Raw genomic sequence first — 26445 nt, 5'->3', positions numbered from 1 at the left:
AGCTGCAAACCGATCCAGAGAGAGCTGAAGATCACGACCTGATGAAGCAAACAGGACAACATCATCTGCAAAAAGCAGTGACCCAACCCTGAGTCCACCAAACCGGACCCCTTCAACACTATCTATCCTCTTAAAGTTTAATGTACAACACAATGAAGTGTGCAGAAAAGAACAAGGTCAACACAGAAGCCGCAAGAAGCATTGCCCATCACCAAAACAAAAATAGCACGGGGAAAAAATGCTAAAAATGAATTAAGTTCTTAATAAAACTGAATTAATGTTAAAACCCCCAAATTGACACCAAGATGATTTTTGTAGCTGAGAAAGCTAGTCATAACATGAGCATGGGAAAAGTACAAAATTTTTAATAAAAATAAATCAAAAATACTGAAAAACTATTCCTTTTATTACCTTTAGGGTGTCTATGAGGCCATAAGCGATAAAAAGTATATGTGCGCAAAATTGGCTCAGACACAGGAAGCAGAAGGTGATGGTGTGAGGAACCTTTTCAGAATTAGCTGATGTTAAGAGTGGAGTGTTGGGACCGCTGCTATTGTTAATATATAAGTGATCTGCATAGGAATATGAGTAACAAACTGGTTAAGTCTGCAGATAATTGAGAATCCATTGAATCATCACAGAGGGATCTGGATAGCAGACAGACTTGGGCAGATGTGTGGCTGATGAAATTTTAATGTCAGTAAATGTAAAGAATTACACGTAGGAATTAAAAATGTGAGGTTTGAATACACAATTGGAGGTCTGAAAATCGAAAAGACCACCTTATGAGAAGGATTTAGGAGTCGTAGTGGACTCTGAGATATCGACTGCCAGACAGTGTTGAGAAGCCATTAAGGAGGCTAACCGAATGTCAGGTTATATAGCGCCTTGATGTGTGGAGTTCAAGTCACAGGAGGTTCTGCTCAAGCTTTATAACACACTGGTGAGGCCTCATCTGGAGTCCTGGGTGTAGTTTGGGTCTCCAGGCTACAAAAAGGACAAAGCACCACAAGAGAAGAGCGACTAGGCTGATTCAGGACTACAGGGGATGAGGAAAGATTTAAAGAGCTGAGCCTTTAAAGGAGATTAAGAGGAGACCTGACTGAAGTGATGAAGGTAATTAGTGCAGTGGATCGAGACGGTGACTTGATTAACAAGAACACGGGGACACAGTTGGAAACTTGTTAAGGGTGAATTTCACACAAACATTTGGACGTTTCTCTAGACACCTGAGAACCACAGACACATGGAGTAGGTGACTAAGTAGTGTGGTAGACAGCAGGACTTTGGCTGCACGTCTGACCATCTACATGATGAATCGATTAACAGCCACAAGCTAAGCAAACAGAGCTCTCATTTTGTGCCCTTTTTCCATACAACTACATGAGGTCGGTGGCCTTTTCCTTTTTTAGCCCATTGCAGATGCTGCTTGGGTTCCATGGCATCTGCAACTCACAGCTTTATTCACCCACTCAGTTCTCTCTCTTCCCATTACACATTTGTTTACGCATCTCATTTCTTTGCCAGCCTTCGGTAGCTTGCAGGCTTGAAAACAACAAAAAAAAAATGATTACACGACCACAATAAATGAGAGAAGAAGGTCAGCAGCCTGCTCATGTGGGATTGCATAAAAAGATGAAGGCGGCCATAAGCTGGTTTAGGGTAGAGAATGAAAGATGGAAAAAATATGTTGTGTATTTATACTCTCACATTCAGGACCTAATTTCCTCCATTGTGTTTGCTCTTGGTCCCCGTATTTCAACTTGGCTTTCATTAATTTGTCTCTTAAGTACCCATTTTTAGGTCACAATGAGTAAAATATCGCCAATCACAAGATGGCTTTTCTTATGAGGACATTTGGATGTAATGACTCTTTGGCTTCTAGAGCATTTATAAAGCTTTATAAAGTCCTGTTCACGCACTTCCCGCACTCACTAGATGTTCTTTCCGTCATAGTCTGGTGTTTGCTTCTTATTCAATTCAAGTTGATTTTTAAGGATATATCATTTTGTGAGGGCCAAGGAAACTAAAAGTGACACTTTCATTTTTCATTCAATTCGCTAACTTATGTTATTTGTACGTTATGTTTTGTTTATTGTGAATGGTCTTCTTTATTATTTATTTTTTTACACTTTCCCGAGGATTTTTTAGGATTTCTTTTTCTATCAGAGAAACTGGCAGGTAAACTTTGGAGCAAAAACCAGGGGATGCATTGTCAAAAGCAAAAGAAAGATCAAAAGTGAAACGTAAACCAATACGAGAGACAATAATCGTGGTCGAGAGAGCAAGAGGGTGAAAACTGAAAGTACACGCCAGAAAAGAGTCGTAAGATAACTTTTGAATATTTCAGAGATCTGGATAAGGATTTGGACTCATAGCTGTCCGTTTATCCTGTTGTGTTAAATAACACGTGGGAGTCCTGACCTCGGAGGCCACCAAGTCATAACTCTTCTTGGTGGTTGAGGAATTTGATTTAAGTCATTTATGTTGTCCTGTCTTCATGTATGAAATCCCTGAAAAAATAACAAATCCCAAAGAAATGAATGAATCAAAGTAAGCTAACAAGACGGCGATTGCCTGTTGCTCTTAACGAATGTCCTAGAAATTGTAACGGGTCATGTGACATGCTATTTAAGCCAGCGTCGTATAATAAAGGCCACCCAAGATTGTGGATACTTTCTCAGCAGATGACTTATTTGATTTAGGGTTAATAACACTTGGCTCAGCTTTTCTGAATTTCTCTTTTGGTTTAACCAATTTAGTTTTGATGCCTGATTTCCTGTCCTTCTGCATAGGCCAGCTTTTATGACTTTGTCAGTCCGCATTCTCTCCCCCGTGAACCAGCAGCATTATCCACTGCCCTTCCATGCCACCCACTATAAAAAGATGCTATGCAGTATGAAAGTTGTTTATTTCTGCATTGTCTATTCCATTTAAATAATCACTTCAGTAAACTTGCATGGATCCGTTTCCATGCCAGGCGTTTTTTTACTCTGCTCCTGGTAGGCCACGTAGCCATATGGTGAGCAGATGGTTTCTTACAAAAGGACGAGTTCACAGAATCCCTACTCATTCAGAGTGTTGTTGGGCTTCTACTTCACACCATTAAATTGAAACCCCGAGCTCCTGACAAGCTGCCCCTCGTGCTGCAGCAGGTGCCCTTCAGCACCTCCAAATCCCAAGAAATGTGAAGTAGCAGACAGTGAGCTTGGAAGTCACCAAATTCATGGGAAAAAAAATCAACTAAAAAAATGCACTGGGTCTTACTGAGCTTATGCTGTGCCCAGGAAAGTGGAAGCATAAACCGTGATGGTGGATGATTAGTTTCCTGTGCCATTAGTGAGTCACATTATGCAGCTTTTCCAGTAATTTTTAATTGTAGCCTCCTTTTACATAATCGTAGTGAAACTGGTTGCGTGATGTGATATGCCCAGCAACTCGTTCCAGTTAGTCCATGGCGAGCCCTGACAAACAGGTTTGATTTTTGTCTCTAGTCGTAGGAGCGCGCTCTGGGTGCATGACAGCTGACAACCAATGAATACTTATCTGGAAGTGCAGTGCATTTAATCCAACAACGACAAAAAAAAATGTGGGTGTTTTGTACCTCACAAACAAAAGAGAAGCTCGTCTGTCTGATGTCTCGTATTTTATGCTATCACTCATGCACGTTGGAGGACCTCCTCTCAGGCTCAGTCAAGATATGTAATAACCCGCCAAGACAAGATTGAGTGCTACTGCTAAAACTGCCATCTCCTTCTTTCTTCGCAGTGCCATGTAGCTGCCCAGTGAGGGCATTTAGTCCTTCACCGGCATTACTTTTGACTAGACGGAGCACCATTAAAATCTTAACACAATCCACTTGTTGAATTCCTGTAGGAGGGATGCATGCCAACGAACACTATTTTCAGTTCTCTTTTTTTAAATTTTTGCATCTTCGGATGAATAAAAGGGAAGACCTGGTTGGCCCCCCAAAATTTCATGCTGCAGTCCTGAGCTGCCATTAAAACACCCAGCTACGATATATTACGACAAAATAGAAAAATGTTTAAAAAGTCTAAGATTGTAGCTCAACTTACAGTACCTATTAGCTCTTCATACAATATGATTGCCAAAACGGACCAAAAATAATTCAACTAATAAAGTATTGACTCTCACAAAAAGGGATGAGCACGTCTGTTCTAGAAGGTCACTAAATTTGACGTTTCCAACAACTTTCAGTCATTTAAATTGACATTTACTGGTGACAAAATCAGCAACTGCAGTCGTCAAGTCTGAACTACACCACCACAAAAAGTCATGTAACATGACATCGATTTTTGATGATGGTATAAAAACTCGAGCCTGGTGTCAGTGTCATACTGCACGACTTAACGGATGCAAATCCCTGAAGCCTTAAGAAACTGAACCTTTAGACTGAATGGAGAATAACAGGAGACATGACTGACGTGTTTCAAATTATGAAGGAAGTTGGTATAGTGAACACTGACTGTGACTAATATTATGTTCTGTAGTGGAGTTTATGGAGTTTTGGTTTCAGACTACAGATCTAGAAATGACACCAAACGACAGGGGACCACATGCAGCCAGGAAATGACACAACAACATAACCACCGAGACATGACGCAGCAGAGAAGATATCCACGTCCATGAAAAATACTAAACAAAATGGTGGTGATTATGGAAAAAAATGGCATCTCATAATAATGTAAAGGCCAAACAAAACTATGTGTGGTTGGTGTCCTGGCTTAAGTTTTTTTTTTTTAATTAATTCTGTTCTTTAAATTCATATTTTGGTATAGATTTAGTCTTGTTTTATTCTGTAATTTTGTTTTATAATTGTAAAAGATGGAGCAGGAGACAGCAAAGAGGTTTGGGGTTCTCCGGCCCCGTATATTGTCGGGATTCCACAATCAAAAAAAACACAGGTCAAAATCATAAACAATAAGCTGTTCATAAGCGTGACGCCGAACCGTGGCGTCGCGCCATTTTATAGGGGAGGAGCCGGAAGTGCAAGAATGCTGGGAAGGACCGTGAAGGAGGACGGAAGGATGACATCTTGGCAAGATGGCGGAGGAAGGGCGGAAGTGCCGTACTGCGGTCAGCCGTCAGCTATGGCGGAGGGAGGTCTTTTTTCCTATGAGGAAGCAGAGGGAGAAAGTTAGTACCCCGCCATTCCCTGCCGGCGAACACGTTCCCAGGTGCGCTCGAATCCGTCCGCGGCCTCCTACTCGCGCGTGCGTGACATAATGAAGGGTGGCATGGTGGTGCAGTGATAGTACTACTTGCCTCATAGTAAGGGGACTGGGGTTGTTCTCCCTGTGTGTGTTTGGATTTTCTCCTACAGTCTTGTAGGACTTGCAGGTTAGGTGGACTGGTGTGTGTGTGTGTTCACCCTGTGATGGACTGGCACCCTGTCCAAGGATTGTTCCTGCATTGTGTCCAATGCAGGCTGGAACCCACAACCTGGACAAGTGGGTTTGGAAGACGGATGGATGCTTTATATTAATAATAGATGCAATAGTCTTCTTTATTTTCTGCCCCATCTCCTGTATGTGAAGCCCAAGGGGGCGAGGCCCCTGATGTATGATTGCTCCAGCTGCATAAAGGGAGAAACTGCAGTTCTCATTGTACTTTCTACATTGATTCCTGCTTCCTTATTTTTGATATATTGGATTTCCTGACTTTTGTTTGAGATACTGTCATTTGGTTTTGTAACTTTCTGGGTTTGTTTGCCTTTAAGGCAAAACAATTTTGTTTTTAGGTTTTTCTGTCTTTCCTTTCTATTCTTCCATTTGTTGTATTCTTCATTGTAAGTAATTCCTTGTAATGTTGCTATTCTCTGAGTTTGATGCTTCCTGTCGCTGTGGCTATTCTGCCAATAGACTCTGAGAGAGCACAGCGTCTGATACTATAATGTGCAACGGTTTTTAAGTCTCCACGTAGAAACTCTCATGTTTTTTAGAGATTTGATAAACTAAACCCTTTTTCACGCTATTACTATAGTTTTGGTCCTCACTTGCTTTTCGATCATCTACTTCCTTTCATTTTTGGTTACTGTTTAGGATTCGTGAGAGACCGGCTCTGTTTTTTGATCTCTGCTCAGTAGTTTTGACAACTTCTCTATTTCCCACTGCTTTTAATAAAATCTCTCCCTATATCACTGAGATAGAAGAACATCTCCTTCAGGTGCTGTGGCAAACATGAGTGCAGTCACCTGAGGAACATGTAAGAGTAGCCCTTTTCTATGGCTCTTTGCAGAGAGCTTAGCAAAAGACATTGAACGCAAAAACTGAAATTTCTAGAAAAGCTAGATTTATTAAATGTTTTTGCAATAATAATAATAATCTAATAATAATTAATTACATTTATTGTATATAGTGCTTTTCTCTCTACTCAAAGTGTTTTACATCAAGAGTATGGAGGCACTTCAACTACCACCAATGCATAGCACCCACCTGGATGTTGTGACAGCAGCTATTCCTGTGCCAGTACATTGACCACACGTTAGCCATAAGGTGGTGAAGAGGTGAAAGATGTAGCCAATTAGAGACATAGGATGGTTAGGGGTCCGAATAGAGAAGGCTGTGGTGGGCAGTATAACAAAGACATCAGGATATGCCCTACTGTTTTCAAAAGATGCCCAGGAGGGCTCTGTAATGACAACAGCGAGTCAGGATCTCGGTTTTACATCTATCTGAAGAATGGTGCCATTTTTACAGCACAGTGTCCCCTGTCAGTGCCACTGGGGCAGTGGAATCCACATTCAGACCTCGGGGTAAGCACTTCCGTGCTGGCCTTACCAACACTTCTTACAACAGTAACCCAGCTTTTTCCTAGATGGTCTCCCATGCAATTACTGGCTTAGTTTCAGGTGGATATACAGTACACCCATAAAATTCACGGGGGTTACGTTCCTAGAGCACCTGCGAATTGTGAAAAACCGTGAGTTTTAAATGCCTATTTTTATAGTTTAAACCCTAAATATGACCCCAAAGCACTTTAATTTCAATGCAAGTTCAGCTTAATACATTAATACAATACCTAAAAAATTCCCTTAATACATTACCTATAAACAGAATGTAAAGGTAAACCCGTATACTGTGCAGTACTGTACTGCTATGTCTCCCTCGGTCCTAGAATGTAAAATACCGATGTTACCGTTATACGTACTGTAATTCATTCAAGCGCGTTTTCTTTGGTATTCGCTGTCGTTTTCTTTGTTATAAGTAGAGTAAATACATAATAATTTCATTTAATTGAAATACAGTAAAATGTACGGGTACTCACCAATGATGAATGATATTGATGATGATGATGAAGTAGCTGTGCAGTACAATGCAGAGGATTTAAAACTCCTCGGGTGGCGCCTCTTCTTCAGGTCGTATCTTTGGACGTGTCTTATTCTGGTGGGGTTTCATGCTGGCTTTACTTTATAGGTTTCAGGAGCATTGTGATGGAAAGTTGCTACATTGTCTCCTGTAGCGAACTGCTGGTACAATTTCCGTGCTTTCTCACGGATGATGTTACCGTCCAAGGGGATGTTCTTCTTCCTGAAGTCGGTGATCCACAATACCAAGGCAGATTCCATCCTGACGATATTTTTATTTCTTACGGTCGTTACCTTTTCGGCACTATCACAGATACTTACAGATACGGTACAGTACTCCAGATCGCTGCTTCGTTCTTCTTTATGTAGCGTGCAGTGCTTTCATTAATACCATAGTGCCGTGCTACTGCAGCATATTTTAGTTCCCGGAGCATATCCAGTGTTGGAGCGTTTTAAACTTCTTCTGGTGCTTAGGCTCAGTGCCAGAAGCCTTAGAAGGTGCAGGCCGATTCGTTTTAAGAATAACAAAATGGAAAACACGAGGACACTCAGCTGGAGTCGCGTCACAGGGCAGCAATCAATCGGCAGAAAGGAGAAATGAATAACGAACGCTCTTGGATTGACTACTTTCACCATCCCAAACCACGTTTCCCTCAGCGGTTACTTCCTGTTCTCTCTACCGCACCGTATTGCCACGAAAAAAAACATAAAAAATTGTGGAGGATATTTGTGCTTTCCGCTAACAATTAATAGTTAGGTTCTAAGGAAAAATCCATGAACGACTGAGTCAGCGAACCCTGAACCGCGACTTTGCGGGGGTCTACTGTACTTGGCATTTCTTTGTGTCACATGGTGGTAATTTTCTTATTTTTTTTCCATCTGCTTTTTAAGATTTTCATTATCATAGAGATCTTCCTTCTGGTGTTTGTAATGAATTAAGAAACCTGAAAAATCTTAGTGGCTCCGATGCTGAAATATTTGCAGCCTTTCCGAATTCAGTGTTGTCTACCTTGCTGTCTGCTCTGTTCATTATTAAATGCAATTATCAGGGTGCAAACTACACGGAGGAAATGTTAATCAATAGGAAATAAACAAATGAGGGTTTATCAAGAATATTTAAAACTTTCTTTTGGGTAAATCTCGCAATGCTGCACTTTTCTAAATACGAGAAGATAAATTTTATTAAATGTGATTAGAGTTAAAATGACTCCCTGATTGTGGAATTGGTTGGAACAAAACCCTGCAGCCACAAAGGGGAGCTGGGACTGGCACTGGAAGTCACTGAACTGTGCCATTTCTGAAGGGGCCGCGCTGACCCTCCCCAACAAGCAGTGGTTGATTTCTGCTCTTTTTATTTTTTTAATTATATTTTTATTGAATTTAATTATGATTTCTGCTCTTTAAATGCCTATAAAGCATATCCTACGTTCTAATAAGCAAATGTCTATTTTGGTTTCAGCGGTCCCCATCTTCACAAAGGTGCCTGTTGACCAGATCGGTGTCTCTGGTGGAGTTGCTTCCTTTGTCTGCCAAGCAACGGGAGACCCCAAGCCACGTGTGTCATGGATCAAGAAAGGAAAAAGAGTCAACTCCCAGCGTGTTGAGGTAAGCAGATTTAGGGTTGTCTTCTCTGCTCAGACAAGTTGAAGGGTCAGCTCAACAGGAATTTCTTCTTGATCCTCCAATCTTTTAATTCCAGCCAGTACATTTTTGAATAGCACTCTTCACTGTGTTTAGGCTGAGTGCTCACACAAACTTGTGGGATCCCTAGGGGTTCCCAGGTCAACTGGGAGATATAATCCTCCCAGTGAGCCCTGGGTCTCCTCCCAGATGGTTGTGCCTGTAAAACCTCCACACCGAAGTATCCATTTCAGATGCCTGAACCAATTCAATTGGCTTCTCTTGATGCAGAGGGTCAGCCGCTCAACTCCGAGCCTCTCTCTGATGTCTAAACTTCTCATCCTCTCTATAAGGTAGAGCCATATCACACTGAGAAGAATACTCATTTCTGCCTTATGTACCTGCAGTCTCAGTCTTTCTGTCATTACCTAAAGCTCATGACCATACGTGAGGGTAGTGATGTAGATCAACTGGTAAATTGAGAACTTTCTGGCTCGGCCCCGTTTTCACCACTATGGATCGATATAGCATCCGTATAACTGCGCTTACCATCCCTAATCCGTCCGTCGATCTCACCATCCCTTTTCCGCTCAATCGTGAACAAGACCCTAAGGTACTTAAACTCCTCCACCTCAGGTAGTAACTCACCTCCCACTCTGAGAGGACAGTCCACCTTTTTCCTACTGAGGATTTGAAGGTTCTGATCCTCATTCTTTGCCGCTTCGCACTCAGTCGCAAACCATCCCAATGCATGCTTCGAATTCACATTTGCATATATGAATAAGCAAATTAAGTTACGCACACAGTTAAAGAGAGCAAATTTCAATTTGATTAACATAAAAATGACAATACAAGTCCATTAGCATTATATGTGAGATATACTGTAGTCAGTTGGCCAAAAAACAAACACCAGTCGACAGCATTAAAGGAGAAGATAAACCTCTGGGGTGTCCTTGGTCAGTTTTAACAGACAAAGTCTCAGCTCTGATAACCTCCACCAACTGGCAGCTCTCTCCATCTGGCCGTGCTGTAAGATAATTAGATATGTTAGGCTGTCTGATAAAAAATCTCATTAAAAATCTTGTATCCCCAGATTCCAAGGTTCCCGGTATCTTTGGTGTCATTTTGCATGGGGATGAGTAACGGCTTGACAAGTTGTTACTAAAGTCTCGTGAAAAAGATCAAATAATGATATGCTCACATATGTTATAAAAGAGACGCATTTCATAGGGTGTATTTGCTTTTCCACATGACTATAGCCACATTGATGTGGAATTTTTTATTTTTTCCCCCAATTGTTTTGAATTAATTAAATAGTTATATTTGAAGGTGCTGGGTGGCACCCAGCACCTTGGCGCCCAATCCCCAGTTGCGGGCAGTCTGACGCTCGTGTTGTGAAGAGGTGGTCTGAACGCGCCCCAAGGAGTCGTTGGTCGCTCCTCTGAAACCCCCTCTTAAACGGTGATACAATGGGAAACAAATGCAGCTTTGTTTTTTACCTCCTCTTTGCTCGATCAGCTGCTGCTGCCGTGCTGTGTGATCGGCATCTCGCGCGGCGCTTCGAACATTTAAATGCCAATACAGCAGCTGTCCTTTTGTCTCACCGCCTTGTCTATCTTCTACCCAGACATCCTCTACTCTTGTAGGCTCACTCCTATGAAGAGGAAGATTTTCTATTCTTTTAAATGAGAGACGGAACTGTCCCCTCCGACTGCACACGGAGCTCGATTCACTCCTGAAAGAGACTTATGTTTGTTTGAAGTGTTTGAATCACGTTTCTGTCTCTGAAATCTCCTGTGTATCTGTGCAGCTCTGTGATCCAAGCGTGAAAGCGTATGTGCATTTCACTTTCACTTGTCACAGATAGGGGGCGCTATCGCTCCCTTGAACCCTCAGATTTAACTCCAGACACCAGGTAAAAGTCGAAATGTTGACTTTATTCTTCACAAACAGTGCACAAAGCACCCTCCTCTCCACAATACTCATTAAATTAAACACAATACTCTACAATAAACCAATCCTCCACTCCCAGACACGTTGCCACCCTTCCACTCAGCTCAGCTCAGCTCCTGGGATTTCCCACAGTCCTTTTATACTTGTTGACCTGGAAGTGTTTCTGTCCGTCAGTCCATGTGATTCTTAACACTTCCGAGTCAGGTGAAAACTCCTTTTCTTCATCACAGAAGTACGTCATTCCTTCTGTCCCTGTGATTAGGACGTACTTCCGGGTTATAGTGCACATAGTAATCCCTGGGCCTCCCTGCAGCGTCCACTTGCGGTCCCCATGGTATTTGGGGCACCTCCATGCTGCAAGGAGGGCTCCATCTGGCGGCCTGGGGGTATTGGCCGGGATGAATGGCCGGCCATATCCCACACACCTAACAACAAATCTTTTAATTCTCGCGGATACACCTGTTAATTGGGAAGAAACATTACAGTGGAACCTCGGTTCACGACCATAATTCGTTCCAAAGCTCTGCTCGTAAACCGATTTGGTCATGAACCAAAGTAATTTCCCCCATAGGATTGTATATAAATACAATTAATCCGTTCCAGACCATACGAACTGTATGTAAATATATATTTTTTTAAGTTTTTAACCACAAATATAGTTAATTACACCATAGAATGCACAGCGTAATAGTAAACTAAATGTAAAAACATTGAATAACACTGAGAAAACCTTGAACAACAGAGAAAACTAACACTGCAAGAGTTTGCGCTATAGCGCTACAAACCGCTCGCCAAAAGCACTTTTTTTTAATGAGTTTTAAGCACAGGGAAAAAAACGAACATTTGAAAAATCCGTAATTTAATAAACCACCAAGGAAAGTAACATTGCAACAATGAACGCTATGAACCGATCGAAGTGAAGTAAAAACCTGCCTTATGCGCCCAAGCCTCTCTCTCGCTCTCTCTCTCTCTCTTGTGTGTGTTTCTCTCTCGCACGCGCCTGTGTTTGTGTCTGTCTGTCTCTCGCGCGCACCCGTGTGTGTGTGTCTCGCTCTCGCTCGCTGCTCAGGGAATGCACAGGGAGAGACTGAACACGTGCGGAAATCATCAGCGCACACAAACCGAAAGGGAAACTGGCTTGTTCATATATCGAGTGTGTGGTCGTGAACAGATGCAAAAGTTTGGCGAACTTTTTGGTCGTAAACCGATTTGTACATGTTCCGAGACGTTCGTGAACCGAGGTTCCACTGTACTTTTCCCTGATGGCAACACAAGTTAGACAATCTACAAATTTTAAATGCGAACAATATATTTGATCTCTTTTCGCTGTTCCGTTATTTTACCGAGTAATAATTTCCGTTTGTTTTGCGCTAATGCGATCTTTACTATCATCTTTTGGAGACTTTCAAATTTTTGTTCTTCCATTATCTCTAACCTGCTCCGCATGTGTATCGCACCAAAGTTTTTGAATTCTTTACGATGTTCTACTTCGTGATCTACTCTTTGTCTCGCGGGACGTGAAAATGTCTCTCTGAGAAAGTCACATCATCTCGTCCCAAGATTTTTTTATATAATAGAGAGATAGTGGTGCAGTCGCAATCAAAATGACAAAAAGATGTCGTAGCAGATGTATAATGTATAAAGCCAAGTAGCTTCAAGTAACTTTATGGTTTTACCTCCCTGCAGTGTGCTTATCACAAAACAAGCGGTATGCATGATCCATCTTGAATCTTAACACTCGAACCTTTGACCCTTTTCAGGCTTACTGCTGATGATTGTGTTCTCTTCCTCTTACTTTTCAGACAATCGACTTCGATGAGGGAGCAGGTGCGGTGTTGCGAATCCAGCCACTCAGGACGCCACGTGATGAAAACACTTACGAATGCGTCGCTGAGAACTCCGAGGGCAATGCAGTGACCACAGCCCAAACTCTCCATCCTCAGAGGTAGGCCCATCCATGCTCACACCCGTGTGTCTGTATCTTTTAGTTTTTGCTGCCTCTTGTTCCTTCATGTGGCTTATTTCAGAATCCTTTAAGATTGCTTTGGGTTAGAAAAATGGATTTGAAATTATTCATGTGCTCTTTGAGCAAGATGGTGCTCAATGTTGAATGACTTGTTTGTTATTTTTAAAATAAGGGACGGGTACAACCCTGTCAGTGATTCACAGGAGCACTTCTGCTTTTATTTTTGTCTACATTTATTGTAATTTCCCACAAGCTTTCCTATTTCATTCCACTGAATGTCAAATGCAATAACTGACTTAACAGTCAATGTCTGAATGGCTAGAATTACAAAGGCAGAACACCTGATGCAGCGACACACAAATGCACATATGGGGTTGAGGACTTGGGGACCCTTCCGTATGTGGGGGATTTTTGAAATGGCTGGATGTAAAAAAGGATTAATATGCTTGCTGCCTGTGCGCACTTCAACTCCGTGTCCAGGACTGCTGTGCTTCCGTTGTGATATTTGTTTGTTGAAACAGCAGACTCTTTTATTTAATTGCAAATTTGTCATCTCAAATATGGGAATTGCTGGGATCACATAGGAAGGCAGTTAGTGAGTCCTTATATAGTGCCTTTCACAGTGTGCACCAATTTAAAGTAGGTGCTTCACATGTTTTCGTTTATCCATTTCCCACCGCTTACCCAAAGCCGGGTCACATGGGCAAACATCTTTAGTAGTGAAGCCCATACTGTATGTCCCTTTCCACAGCCACACTTGCCATCTCGTACTTTGGGATCCCAATGGGTTCCCCAGGCCATCTTGGAGATATGATCCTCCCAGCTGGTTGTGCCCCTAAAACATCCACAGGGAGGTATCCATATCAGATGCCCGGCCACTTCAGTTGTGTCCTCTCGATATGGAGGGTTAGCGACTCTAGTCTGAGCCTCTCCCAGATATCTGCTGTTCTCACCCTACCTCTAAGGCACAGTACAGCCACCCTGCAGAGAAAGCTCATTTTGTCCACTATCTCATTCTTTCGGTCATTACCCAAAGCTCACGACGATGGTGAGGGTAGAGACGTAGATCGACTGGTAAATCAAGAACTTCGTTCGTGAACAAAGACTCCAAGGTACTTAAACTCCTCCACTTGAGGCTGTAATTCACCTCCCACTCAAAGAGGACAGCCTGCCTTTTTTCTACTGAGGACCATGGACTCAGATTTGGAGGTGCTGCTCCTCATCCTTCTCTCCTAATACTTGGTCACAAACCACCCCAATGTGTGTTGGAGCTCACAGCCCGATGAATCTAACAGAACCATGTCATCGGCAGAAAAGGTAAAAATGAATTTCTTTCCATATTTTTACTGTATGAGCAGTGGCTGATTAAACAGGTCACTCTGGCTGACACAAGGAGACAGTCAGTTGTGGGGACAGAACTTTGATATTTTATATATAGCATCAGTAACACAAGCATACCATATGATTGTTATGTGGACTTGATAGAAACTTGGAGAAAAGGGATGTGAGGCCTCCGAAAAAGAGCCACAAAGCAAACCAGGATCCTGACTCTGCTGTCCAGGAAAGGCTCACCCATAAACCAGCCAGTCTCCAGCTACCTCCAGGCCATGGCCTAAATGGGCCTAAAAATGGAGAGCTAGCTTTTAAAGTGTTATGATATTCGAAAGTGCCAAAGTGTGTAAGTCCCAAACAATTATTGAAATGCTCACTAGAGGGCATGGGCAGAGTGGCGGCTCTGAGGCTAAGGATCTGTGACAGTGATCAGAAGGTTGCCTGTTCAAATCCTGTTAATGCCAGAAGTGACTCTGCTCAGTTGGGCCCCTAAGCAAGTCCCTTAACCTGCAATTGCTTCGTCCTTGGTATGATGTTAATCTACATCCAGCCCTGCAAGCGGGTCCTCCCACTTTCAGGAAAAACTTGGTGGCAGAATTGGCACTCCAGCCACTGTAAAAAAAAACCTGACTGTTCCAGTGTGGTGCTGAGGTGTAACCCACTGCACTCCGGTCCAATCCTGGTGGTTTGTCATCAGTACATGCTCCCGGCCTCTCTCCTCTCACTAGAGGGGGAAACCATCAAAACCCAGCCAGTAACATTGGCAAACTTTATAAGATCCATCCAGCTACATCCCAACACAGGGTCACGGGGTCTGCTGGAGCCAATCCCAACCAGCACAGGGCGCAAAGCAGGAACAAATCCCAGGCAGGGCACCAGCCCACTGCAAGGCATACACACCCACACACCAAGCAGGGACAATTTAGGATCACCAGTGCACCTAACCTGCATGTCTTTGGACTGTGGGAGGATACCCACGCAGACACGGGGAGAACATGCAAACTCCACGCAGGGAGGACCCGGGAAGCGAACCCAAGTCTCCTTACTGCGAGTCACCGGAGCTACCACTGCGCCACCGTGCTGCCCTCTTTATAAGATCAAAAGATTTATTTCACAAAAGGGCTCTGTCAAACTGTGAAACTCTGAAGTCTCCATTTGAAATCCAAGAGGTAAAGACAAGAAAACAGAGCACTGGTTCAAAATGTAAAAAAAATCACAAAATAACAGGAATAAACATAAGAGAGCTCACCACACTGCAGAATGAATCACAAGGGACTGTGGGATGAGACCCCTTTTATAGGGCTGAGGGCAATCTCTTCTGATGATGAGCAGGTGGCCCTGCTTCTTAGGGAACTACCAACAAAACACATGGTACATAGGACAAGATACACAGATACATAAGAACTAAATTGTCATTACATGTAACATAACCAAAAGAACCGAAAAATTAACAAAACAAACACAAATACAGAATTTGAACCCCAGCCAGGGTTTCTCCCCTGGCTGAAATGTAACATAACATTCAAAATGCACAAACATACCTTCTGAGAGAGAGAGAGAGAGTGAAGAACCATAAGATCTCTGGTTCATTGAGACAAGACCCCAAAGATAAAACAATAGTTACAAAATAACTCTTTACTGCTCAAGAACTGTCTCTGACTTAGTATAAGGGGAGACGGGGGTCCCAGCCATGACATCAGGGTATATAGATTGTAGATTTTCCCAAAAAACACAAATAACAATTAAAAATAGAAATACAGTAAAACCTTGGATTGCGAGGAACTTGGTCTGCGAGTGTTCTGCAAGACGAGCAAAAATTTTGAATAAATTTTAACTTTTGCAATACGAGTAGTACGTATACACTTTGCCTGCCGAGCGTCACGTGATAACAGCAGAGCCGACGGTTCTTCTCTCTCACTGAGTGATTGTGGGTAATCGTCTCCCATGCTCGGTCTCAGTCGGCGTGCCTCACTCATATAGTCAACATCCGTACGAGCGTATATACTGTTTGCTATGGCATGGCGACCACGTGTGTGTGCCTAAAGCATTTTTTAATTTTCTGTGCAAGCGATGATTCTATTTAACGACGATGCAATGTCACATTTCCGCAAAATCCTCAAAAGGAGGCAAAAGCAACCGTCATTGGATAGGTTCCTTGTTAAAAGTCGCCAAAAAAGTGAGCCGACAGACAGCAGTGATTCCGTTAGTTAGAGTGAAAGTCGTCCTACACAATAACTCTCCTCTTCCTCTTCTCTCTCTCCTCTCTCTCGCCTCCCTCACACCAGCCAGAATTCTTTTCAACGGTAAAGTGCCCGTTAATTTGTTTTATGTATTTTTTACTTTATATTTTGTATTAATCATAAACTATATGAATAGTTTTAGGTTGTGGAACGAATCATCTGAGTTTCCATCCATCCATCCATTTTCTAACCCGCTGAATCCAAATACAGGGTCACGGGGGTCTGCCGGAGCCAATCCCAGCCAACACAGGGCACAAGGCAGGAACCAATCCTGGGCAGGGTGCCAACCCACTGCAGGACACACACAAACACCAGGCACACACTAGGGCCAATTTAGAATCGCCAATCCACCTAACCTGCATGTCTTTGGATTGTGGGAGGAAACCGGAGTGCCCGGAGGAAACCCACGCAGACACGGGGAGAACATGCAAACTCCACGCAGGGAGGACCTGGGAAGCAAACCCAGGTCTCCTAACTGCGAGGCAGCAGCGGAGTTTCCATTATTTCTTATGGGGAAATTCGCTTTGATATACGAGTGCTTTGGATTACAAGCACGTTTCCGGAACGAATTATGCTTGCAAGCCGAGGCTCCACTGTAACATAAAAACATGAGTAATGACAATTTTTTAAATTTAGAAAAAAACATCAGTTAAACAAAATAAACAGAGGCCAGAGAAGATACCCTGACTGTAAGTGAAACAATCATTATTTCAAAATGACCAAACATTACATAACATAACATTTGTGAACCCACCTAATCGAGTTAAGGGCCGTGGGGTCCAGAGCCTAACCCGGCAGAGCTGCTTTGTATAACTGAGTCAGAGCTCGAATCACATTTCATGCCCGAGATTCATTTATTGTGAATTGGTAGCAAGTACAGCTGGACTTGGGGAAAGCATAGAGACATTGATGCCAGGTGGTGTGTGCCAGTTTCAATTAGGTTATTGGCTGTACAGGGGAATGAAATTGAGAATCCAACATGAGTGCCTGCTTGGCATGCACTTGTACCCCAGGCGACTTGCTAGATCGAGAACTTTACAATTGTTTACATGTGTTTTTTATTTTGTACATTCAGAGCGGAGACAGGTGAAGGCAATGCCTCGGGGGTCGCGCAGAGATCTTGTCACCCTATGAATTAAAGTCCAGTGTAACACCTTGCCCCCCTCAAATAATATAAAGAAAATCTGCACCTTTTTGCCAGAGATTGTCTAGTCTGATAAATATGATATGTGTTTTAAGGACACGTTCTGTACTGTCTGTAAGTAGAACCCCAAAATTAGAAAACATTAGGATCCCTGAAGGACCCCACTGTTCCCACATGGATCATTCTCCTCATATCTTTACTTTTACAGTGGGCACAGAAGCATCCAAACTGGACTGCTGATGTTGTGGAAAAACGTTGTTTGCTTGAACAAATCCAGGTTTCTTTTATATCATGTTTTTTTTTTTTTTTCATTGTCACGCATGTGCGTCTGAGGGTCACCTTCCCAACTCGTCTGAGGTAAGCAAGATTACTTTGGAACACCAGTTGGCACGATTGCTAACTCTTGTATCTCTCTTATCACCCACAGCTCCGGCAGATGCCCCTTCAGGTTTGGGTGCTTTAAAAGCAAGGAGCTCCTTGAATGAATTTACCCTCATTACAGGACCCCTGACTAGACCACTCTCCAGAGCCTTGTTAGCTCTTTGTGCTATTAGGCACCTCTTATTTTGAGCTATTTTTTTTTTTTCACTTTGTAAGTACCGAGGGTGGCCCAGTTGTACCCCGACATTTCTTTTGAGTCCTGTCCTTCCCTTGACTGACAACAACTTTTAGATTTATTTGCTTAGCAGATGTCTTTATCCAAAGCTGCTTACAAAGGAGTCCAATATAACTGAGTAAACATCAGTCCGAGGGACTGTTTGGGAGTATGTGTGACCGGGCAAGGTGAAGAGCTTAGAACAAAACTTCTGAATGCTGCCACAGCATGTCTGTGAACAGAAGTTGGACAGCGCTATGTGTAGGACTGATTTAATGAGACACGAATAGACATAAATACCCAATAAACCGTATGATGCCACAGCTTTCACCAACGTTGGATTGACTTCATAATCTGAAGTCAGATCAACTTTGCCTTCGCAGTCCAGCTCTGGGTTTCCGAGTTAGAAATCTGACTTAAGGGGGCATTCCAGTTTGAAAATTCCGACTAGGAACTCCGAAATTCTGATTTTTCAGTCCTAATGAAGTGCAGCATAAGCTCTGCTGGAGTTTTCTTAGACCTTCATGGCTTTTTTTTTTTGTTTTTGGGACCTTCTATAGACGGGTGTGAGCCTTTACTAATCCAGTCCAGTCAGTTAGGTTGACCACAGGTGGACTCCAAACAAGCTGACAAAACCGGGATCATGAATCCTTGCAGCACCCTCTCGTGACACCCAGGGAGCCCAGCGGGGCAGAGTCACAATACTACAACTCCCATCATGCCCTGAAGGCGTCTACATGGTTACTAAATTCCCGGCATGCTGTCATCTAGTGGATTGGGGATAAATATATACTGGAATAGGAGCCTTTGTTTTGTCCTCCTGTCAGACGGGATGCCAGTCCATTGCTGTCCTTCCATTCCTGCCTTCCTTCTAGGGAAGAGTCCCACTTTTCTCCGAGTAGCGGTCTGTGCTCTTAAGGCACTATATAAAAAGTAATGTCTTGCCCATCACATTACAATTTAGTTTTGTCTGTATGTCTCTAATGAGGAAAGGGAAACGTAGTGACAATGTGCCCTAAGCTTTTGAAGAAGTGCACACTAACATTTATCGCCATTTTGGATTGGCATCATAATCTGAAGTCAGACCAACTCAGGCTTGACAGTCCATCTCTGGGTTTCTGAGTTGGAAATCTGACTTAAGGGAGCATTCCAGTTTGGAAATTTCAACTAGGAACTCCAAAATTCTGACTTCCCAGTCCTAATGAACAGCATAAGATCTGCTGGAGTGTCCTTAGACCCCATGGCTTGTTTTTTTTTTTAATTTAACCTTCTATAGATGGGTGTGTGCCAGTCCAGTCAATTAGGATGACCACAGGTGGACTCCAAACAAGCTGTGGAAGTATATCAGTGATTGTTAATAGAACGAGATGTACTTGAAGCAAATTTTATATGTAACCAGCAATACTTGAGTCAAGGTGAAATTTGAGTTTTTAATTTTTAAAGAAATTTTCAAAAATGTTTTGAATTTGTTGTCCCTCTGCCATTCTCTGATATTGAGGGTTCCTTGATGTTGTGAACAAATGAATTAAAGTGATATTAGCAGGGGGTCAGAATACATTGTATATCCATCCATCTATTATGCAACCCGCTATATCCTAACTACAGGGTCACAGGCGGTCTGCTGGAGCCAATCCCAGCCAACACAGGGTGCAAGGCAGGAAACAAACCCCGGGCAGGGCGTCAGCCCACACCCACACACCAATCACACACTAGGGACAATTTAGGATCGCCAATGCACCTAACCTGCATGTCTTTGGACTGTGGGAGGAAACCCACGCAGACACGGGGAGAACATGCAAACTCCACGCAGGGAGGACCTGAGAAGTGAACCTGAGTCTTCTAACTGTGAGGCAGCATCGTTACCCACTGCGCCACCGTACCGCCGTACATTGTATATTCACTCTATATTTTATTTGCCTCTTGGGACAGATAGGGGGGCGCCACCCAGCCCCAAACCCTGGACACAACCAACACTAATGCAGTCACTTGTTCAAAACCGAGGATTTTATTATCAAATTACCGCACAAAGTGCAAATGTGCAAATTATTCTTCCTCCCTTCTCTTTTCACTCTCACTTTCACACCTCCCTCCAGTCAGTGTTTGCTTCCTTCCTTCCTCCAGAGAAGGCCAAATGTCTTCCTTTTATGTCAGACCCAGGTTTACTCTGATGTCCGGGCATAGCCCAATGGTAGCCCTGACAAAACGGGAATCAAGGAACCCAGCAGGGCAGAGTCACGGCACTACGACTCCCATCATGCCCTGAAGGAGACTACATGATTACTAAAGTCCTGGCATGCTGTCATCTAGTGGATTGGGGATAAATATATACTGGAATAGGAACCTTTGTTTTGTCCTCCTGTCAGACGGGATGCCAGTCCATTGCTGTCCTTCCATTCCTGCCTTCCTTCTATGGAGTAGTCCCTCGTTTTCTCCCGGGCAGGATGCTGGATTGGATAATTCTGCCTAGCACTTACACTTTTATTAGTTTTGAATGATATCTTTGAGTAGCGGTCTCAAGGCACTATATAAGTAGCAACGTCTTTCCCATCACATTACAAATTAGTTTTGTCTGTATGTCTCTAATGAGGAAAGGGAAACGTAGTGACAGTGTGCCCTAAGCTTTTGAAGAGGAGCACACAATGTTTCTCACATGCCAGCTTTCCCATTGCCATTCCGTGCATCCTAGTGTACCAAAAAAAAAGTCTCCTGTTTAATCGCTCCCATCTGTCTTGTTAGTCCCCTCATTTGCCTCATGGCTGTTTGTAGCCGCCTGTCTGCTGAAAGCTCCCTTTCAGGGGAGTTAGAGCATCGCCTAGTTTAAATTGCAATGGCAGCCAGGGCCAGTGCCAGCGTCCTTACCACAGGTCACATGAAGTGGAGCTGGGCGATTTGCCTCCTGCCCATCTGCTCAAGTCTAACCCTTTTGATCTCTCCAAATGGCTTATGCCATGTCTCTGGAAAATCCCACGAGGGTGAATTTACATGACAGTATATCCAGATAAATTTGAAGTCAAATGACTGGAGACTTTTTTTTAATTTTCTCATTTTGCTATCCATCGAAGTGAAATCACCCCTTTTTTTCCTGTTACCCTGTCCGGATTACTACACTCCTATTGTAGGAGGATACAATGGGCTGACAGATATCACCAGTGGATCTTAGTTCCCCTGTGTCCTGAATGTACCCTAACGCGGAGTGGTGGCTCTAAGGCTAAGGATCTGCGCTGGTATCCCGAAGGTTGCCGGTTCGAATCCCTGTCACTGCCAAAAGAGATCCTACTCTGCTGGGCCCTTTACCTGCAATTGCTCCAGGGGCGCTGTACAATGGCTGACCCTGCACTTTGACCCCAAGGGGTATGCGAAAACTAACAAATTCCTAATACGAGAAACTGTATAAGGCGAAATAAAGAACAAATAAAAAAACAGAGCAGTTCACTCCAACGGATTGTCGGAAACTACAAGAGGAGAAGATGCAAATGTCAAAGACGCTGCCACATATGTGCAGTACCTTCAGAAAGGCTTCAGACACCCTTCACCTTTTACACATTGTGGCTGGGTGCTGGAATGACAGCTCAGGGTGCAGCATGGAAAGTTTGGGGTGCCAGGTGGGTCGTCCCTTTTAATGTTAGGAGACAAAGAAAATAACACTTATTGGCGTGCGTCCCTTCAATGGGGAATTCAAAGTAACTAGAATGCTACAGATGCTCCTAGTGGAGTTCTGTCTGCCGAGTTGCTCTGCCCAGTAATGACTCCACCTTCGGGGATGCCCGGGTTTTTATAACAGCTAAACCAGAAAGGGGGCAGTGTTAACATGGCTTCAATGGGCGACTTCTCGGCACTACGGGAAAGGAAGGAGACGAGTGCGTTAGCTACGCCATTTAAAGCAGTTTATTCTTCGCCAGGCATGTTAGTTGGCGGTGTTTGTAGCACGCAAGAAAAGCAAATGATCCTTTAAAGTGCATTTAGTTTGGGTCCTCCAGGATCACCGCTCCTCTTGCCTCCAATGGTTGAATGTATTTGTCCGTCACATTTTACCACTTTTTCGTACATTCGCTGACTTCCAAACCGACGTGAGCCGATATTTTGTGCTACGCGTTGGCCGCCACCCAATTGTCGTTGTGATGAGCTGTCATATAAATGTGTACATCTCCTAACTTCTTCAATAATCTTTTCTCGATCTGCTCCATGTCTACTTCAGAATAGCGGAAGAGGAGCCTAAGTAGTAGTTACCAAAGTGTCCTATGAGATTCGTAGTAGTCTACGTCGACGTGATGCGGAATCACATTTTTGAAGAGGTACATGTCAGGCTACGCCATAGCTACACCATTGGCTTACTTGGTCTTTAGCATCGGCTCGACGCACAAATATAAATCAACCTTTAGAACTGAGGTCAAACAGTCTAATTTTGGTTTCTTTCAGATCTTGTTTCTCATAGTCTGATAGTCCTTTAGGTGCCTTTGTGCAAACTCCAAACTTTCTTGTGTCTTCTTGCCACCCTGTCATAAAGCCCAAATTAGTGGAGTGTTACAGTGATGGTTGTCCTTCTGGAATCTTCTCCACTCTTTACAAAGGTTCTCTGGAGTTCAGGTTTTTGGCCACCCTTCTGCCAACTCTGGAAAGAAGTTATGGAGGCTACTGTGTTCCCAAGAACCTTCGAACCTGGTACCTTCCCCAAACTTGTGCCTCAACACAGTCCTATCTCTAACCTGTGCAGGTAATCCTTTGACCACATGGCTTTGTTTTTGGACGTTCTTAAAATTCTTTGTTGTTGTCCAGCACTGGTCGTCTTACACAGCCATTTTATCATTAGAACATTAGAACAATCCAGACGAGAACAGGCCATTTAGCCCAACAAAGCTCACCAGTCCTATCCACTTATTTCTTCCAAAAAAACATCAAGTCGAGTTTTGAAAGTCCCTAACGTCTTGCTGTCTACCACACTGCTTGGTCGCTTATTCCACGTGTCTGTGGTTCTCTGTGTAAGGAAAAACTTCCTAATGTTTGTCTGACATTTGTCCTTCACAAGGTTCCAACTGTGTCCACATATTCTTGATGAACTCATTTTAAAAATCATCAACCTTGTTATCTTCGTTCTCCATGAAAACATGAGATTAATTTTTTTTCTTCCTTTACTACAAGCCACATCGGGTAAGTGACACATAACAAAAGTATTATTTTTGGATGGAGTGCTTCTTAAACCATTAGAAGGCTACTTGCTGAACTGTTTCTGTGTATTGAAAGAGGAGGCTGGACAGTTTTAGTAACCTCAGTTGGGTGCACAGTAACCCCATTAGAGCCGATAACAGCCCTGAATATCTGTGGTAGGCTAATTCTTAAAGCTGCAGGGAACATCTGTGTCTGTGTATAGAAGATGGATAGATGGACAATGTTTTAGCCAAAATACATGCACTTGAGATTTGGTAAGTAAGTATATAACTGGATGCCCAACATGTGGATTGCGAGACACAAGTAATTTGAGAGTGTATCTTGGATATTAATATTGTTTGCTAGAGGGTGTTAATGGTGGTGCAGTGGTAGTTCAACTCCCTGGTCCACCCTTGCATGGAGTTTGCACATTCTCCCCATATCTGGTCTGGTGCTCTGGTTTCTTTCCACAGCCTAAAGATGTGCAAGTTAGATGTGTGTGTGTGTTCACACTGTGATGGACAGGTGTTGCCTGCTATTCACCCAATTGCTGGTATAGGCTCTTACAGTTCCTATCTAGATAAGTGGATTCAGAAAATACCCCACAAGGGACGGGATCACTGTCAACCCCTGGCTTGTACAGAACAAGTCAAAAAGACACTTTATAAAAGAATGATTCATTGGATAAATAGAACAAATACAACAGAAAAGTTCACAGGAGCCAATAGTATGTAAAAAGTGACTTAACTAAACAGAAAATCCAAAGTGAATGAGTCCTAATATGAAAATGCAAGAAAATTTAAGAAACCAAAGTAAAATATAGTTAAGGACCAGAGGTCAAATTACAATACTCGATAATCCCACCAAAATCCACGGGAGCGATTCGTAATAAACCACGCTAAACGGGAGGGTCCCATAACAGCGATGGACAGGTGACCCAATATATGGAACATAGGAGAACCACAATATGCACATTGATGCTACATAATACAACAACAACAACAACAACATTTATTTCTATAGCACATTTTCATACAAACAGTAGCTCAAAGTGCTTTACATATTAAAGAATAGAAAAATGAAAGACACAATTATAAAACAAAATAAATCAACATTAATTAACATCGAATAAGAGTAAGGTTCAATAGCCAGGGGGGACAGAAAAAACAAAAAAAACTCCAGACGGCTGGAGAAAAAAATAAAATCTGCAGGGATTCCAGACCATGAGACCACCCAGTCCCCTCTGGGCATTCTACCTAACATAAATGAAACAGTTCTCTTTGGATTTAGGGTTCTCACGGAAGGGCTTGATGATGATGATGGTCACGTAGACTTCTGCCTTTTAATCCATCCATCATTGTTGGAGCATCATGAAGCTTTGAGTAGGTGGAGGTGGCGCAGGCCACCACCAAAAAGAAACAGAAGAGAGAGTAGGGGTCAGTACGGATTTTAGAGCCACCATGAATAGTTATTATGAGGAAATTGAACATACAGAGTATCAGTATTAAGTTAAAGTGAAGTTATAAAAAGGCCATGTTACAGTAATGTGTTTTCAGCCGTGTTTTAAAGTGCTCTACTGTATCAGCCTGGCGAATTTCTATTGGCAGGCTATTCTAGATTTTAGGTGCATAACAGCAGAAGGCCGCCAGGCCGCCTCACCACTTCTTTTAAGTTTTGTTCTTGGAATTCTAAGGAGACACTCATTTGAGGATCTGAGGTTACGATTTGGAATATAAAATGTCAGACATTCTGATATATAAGAAGGAGCGAGATTATTTAAGGCTTTATAAACCATAAGCAGAATTTTAAAGTCAATTCTGAATGACACAGGTAACCAGTGTAGTGACATTAAAACTGGAGAAATGTGTTCGGATTTTCTTTTCCTAGTTAGGATTCTAGCAGCAATAATAACTAAATCTAATACAATTAACAGATAACACATAATTAGACTAATAATACATGAACAGAGCAGTATTTAACATATAATGGAAAACAATGAACAATAATGAGAAAAAAAAATCAAAGATGGCAAATAGGAGCAATTTAATCATGAACTGGGGAGGAACCATAGCTTGACTGCAAAACAAAGAAGAGGCAGAAAAGCAAAGGAAACGTAGGCCAGGGAAGACAATCTGGCTGAAACACGATTCTATCATTAATAGGCACTTCGTAATTTTAAAGCCGGGAGAAAGACGCTTCATGAACAATTTTACTGTGCATCAAGCCTCTACGGCATTGCACATATTAAGCCATTTTCCTCCATTTGGTGAGCTTGATGTGTGAGTTCCAGCAGAGCTCGATAAAAAAGAGAAAATAAAAAATGGAAGATGGCGACCCTTAGCTCTCTTCAAAAACAGGCTTAAAATGCAAAAAACAAAAAAAAAACAAAAAGAGGTCAGCGTGTGGCCATCCCCGTGGAGGACTTGGTGTCCTTAACATCTGCTCTCCCTCTGTTCCTGTCTCTTGAAATTGCGCCTTCTGAGTCGCTGATGACTGCGTTAAAGCTCGTTAGCAGCCGAGTGGCAGGGGTGCCATCGCTGTGTGAATAATGGGCTCACTGGACAGACCCCAGTGTTAATTGGGCCGCTTCACAAAAGGAGGATGCGCACCTCCCGTGATTGGGCTGCCCTTCCATTCTTTTCATCTTTGCTTTTTTGCCTCCATCAATAATTACAGCCTTCATTTTTGGTTTAATTAGCTGGCTCCTGCTAATGAATTTTTATTTATGTAAAATGTCCCCCTTTGCTTCAAAAATGGCAGAATTGGATTTTTTTTTTTCATAGGCAAGCAGGAGGTGCTTGTTATAGAATTACAACAGCGTAGAACAAAGGCCGGCGGAGGAATACCTGGAAAGTTGGTGTGCAGATGGAGAGCCGCCCACTTCCTAATCAGTTACTTGCTTGACCACAGGGATTCCATGGTAGTCTTGGCAGTCATTGTCCATCCCACATCTCACATCCAAACACAGGGTCACGGGGGTCTTTTGGAGCCAATCCCAGCCAACACTGGGCGCAAGGCAGGAATAAACCCACACACACACACACCAAGCACACACTAGGGACAATTTAGGATCGCCAATGCACCTAACCTGCATGACTTTGAACTGTCGCAGGAAACCCCCGCGGA

The 26445-nt window shown here is 42.9% G+C and overlaps 1 protein-coding gene across 1 annotated transcript in view; it reads left to right on the top strand.

Moving 5' to 3' along the window:
- ptprsa (protein tyrosine phosphatase receptor type Sa) overlaps positions 1-26445 on the top strand; it is a 536941-nt gene that overhangs the window by 152022 nt on the left and 358474 nt on the right. Inside the window, 3 exon segments of the mRNA XM_039767107.1 lie at positions 8787-8932; positions 12703-12825; positions 12827-12845. Of these exon segments, the coding sequence (XP_039623041.1) occupies positions 8787-8932; positions 12703-12825; positions 12827-12845 (288 nt within the window).

The sequence above is a fragment of the Polypterus senegalus genome, chromosome 10 (genome assembly GCF_016835505.1).
Source record: "Polypterus senegalus isolate Bchr_013 chromosome 10, ASM1683550v1, whole genome shotgun sequence".
Classification (NCBI taxonomy): domain Eukaryota; kingdom Metazoa; phylum Chordata; class Cladistia; order Polypteriformes; family Polypteridae; genus Polypterus; species Polypterus senegalus.
This window is presented reverse-complemented; position numbering and strand designations above follow the sequence as displayed.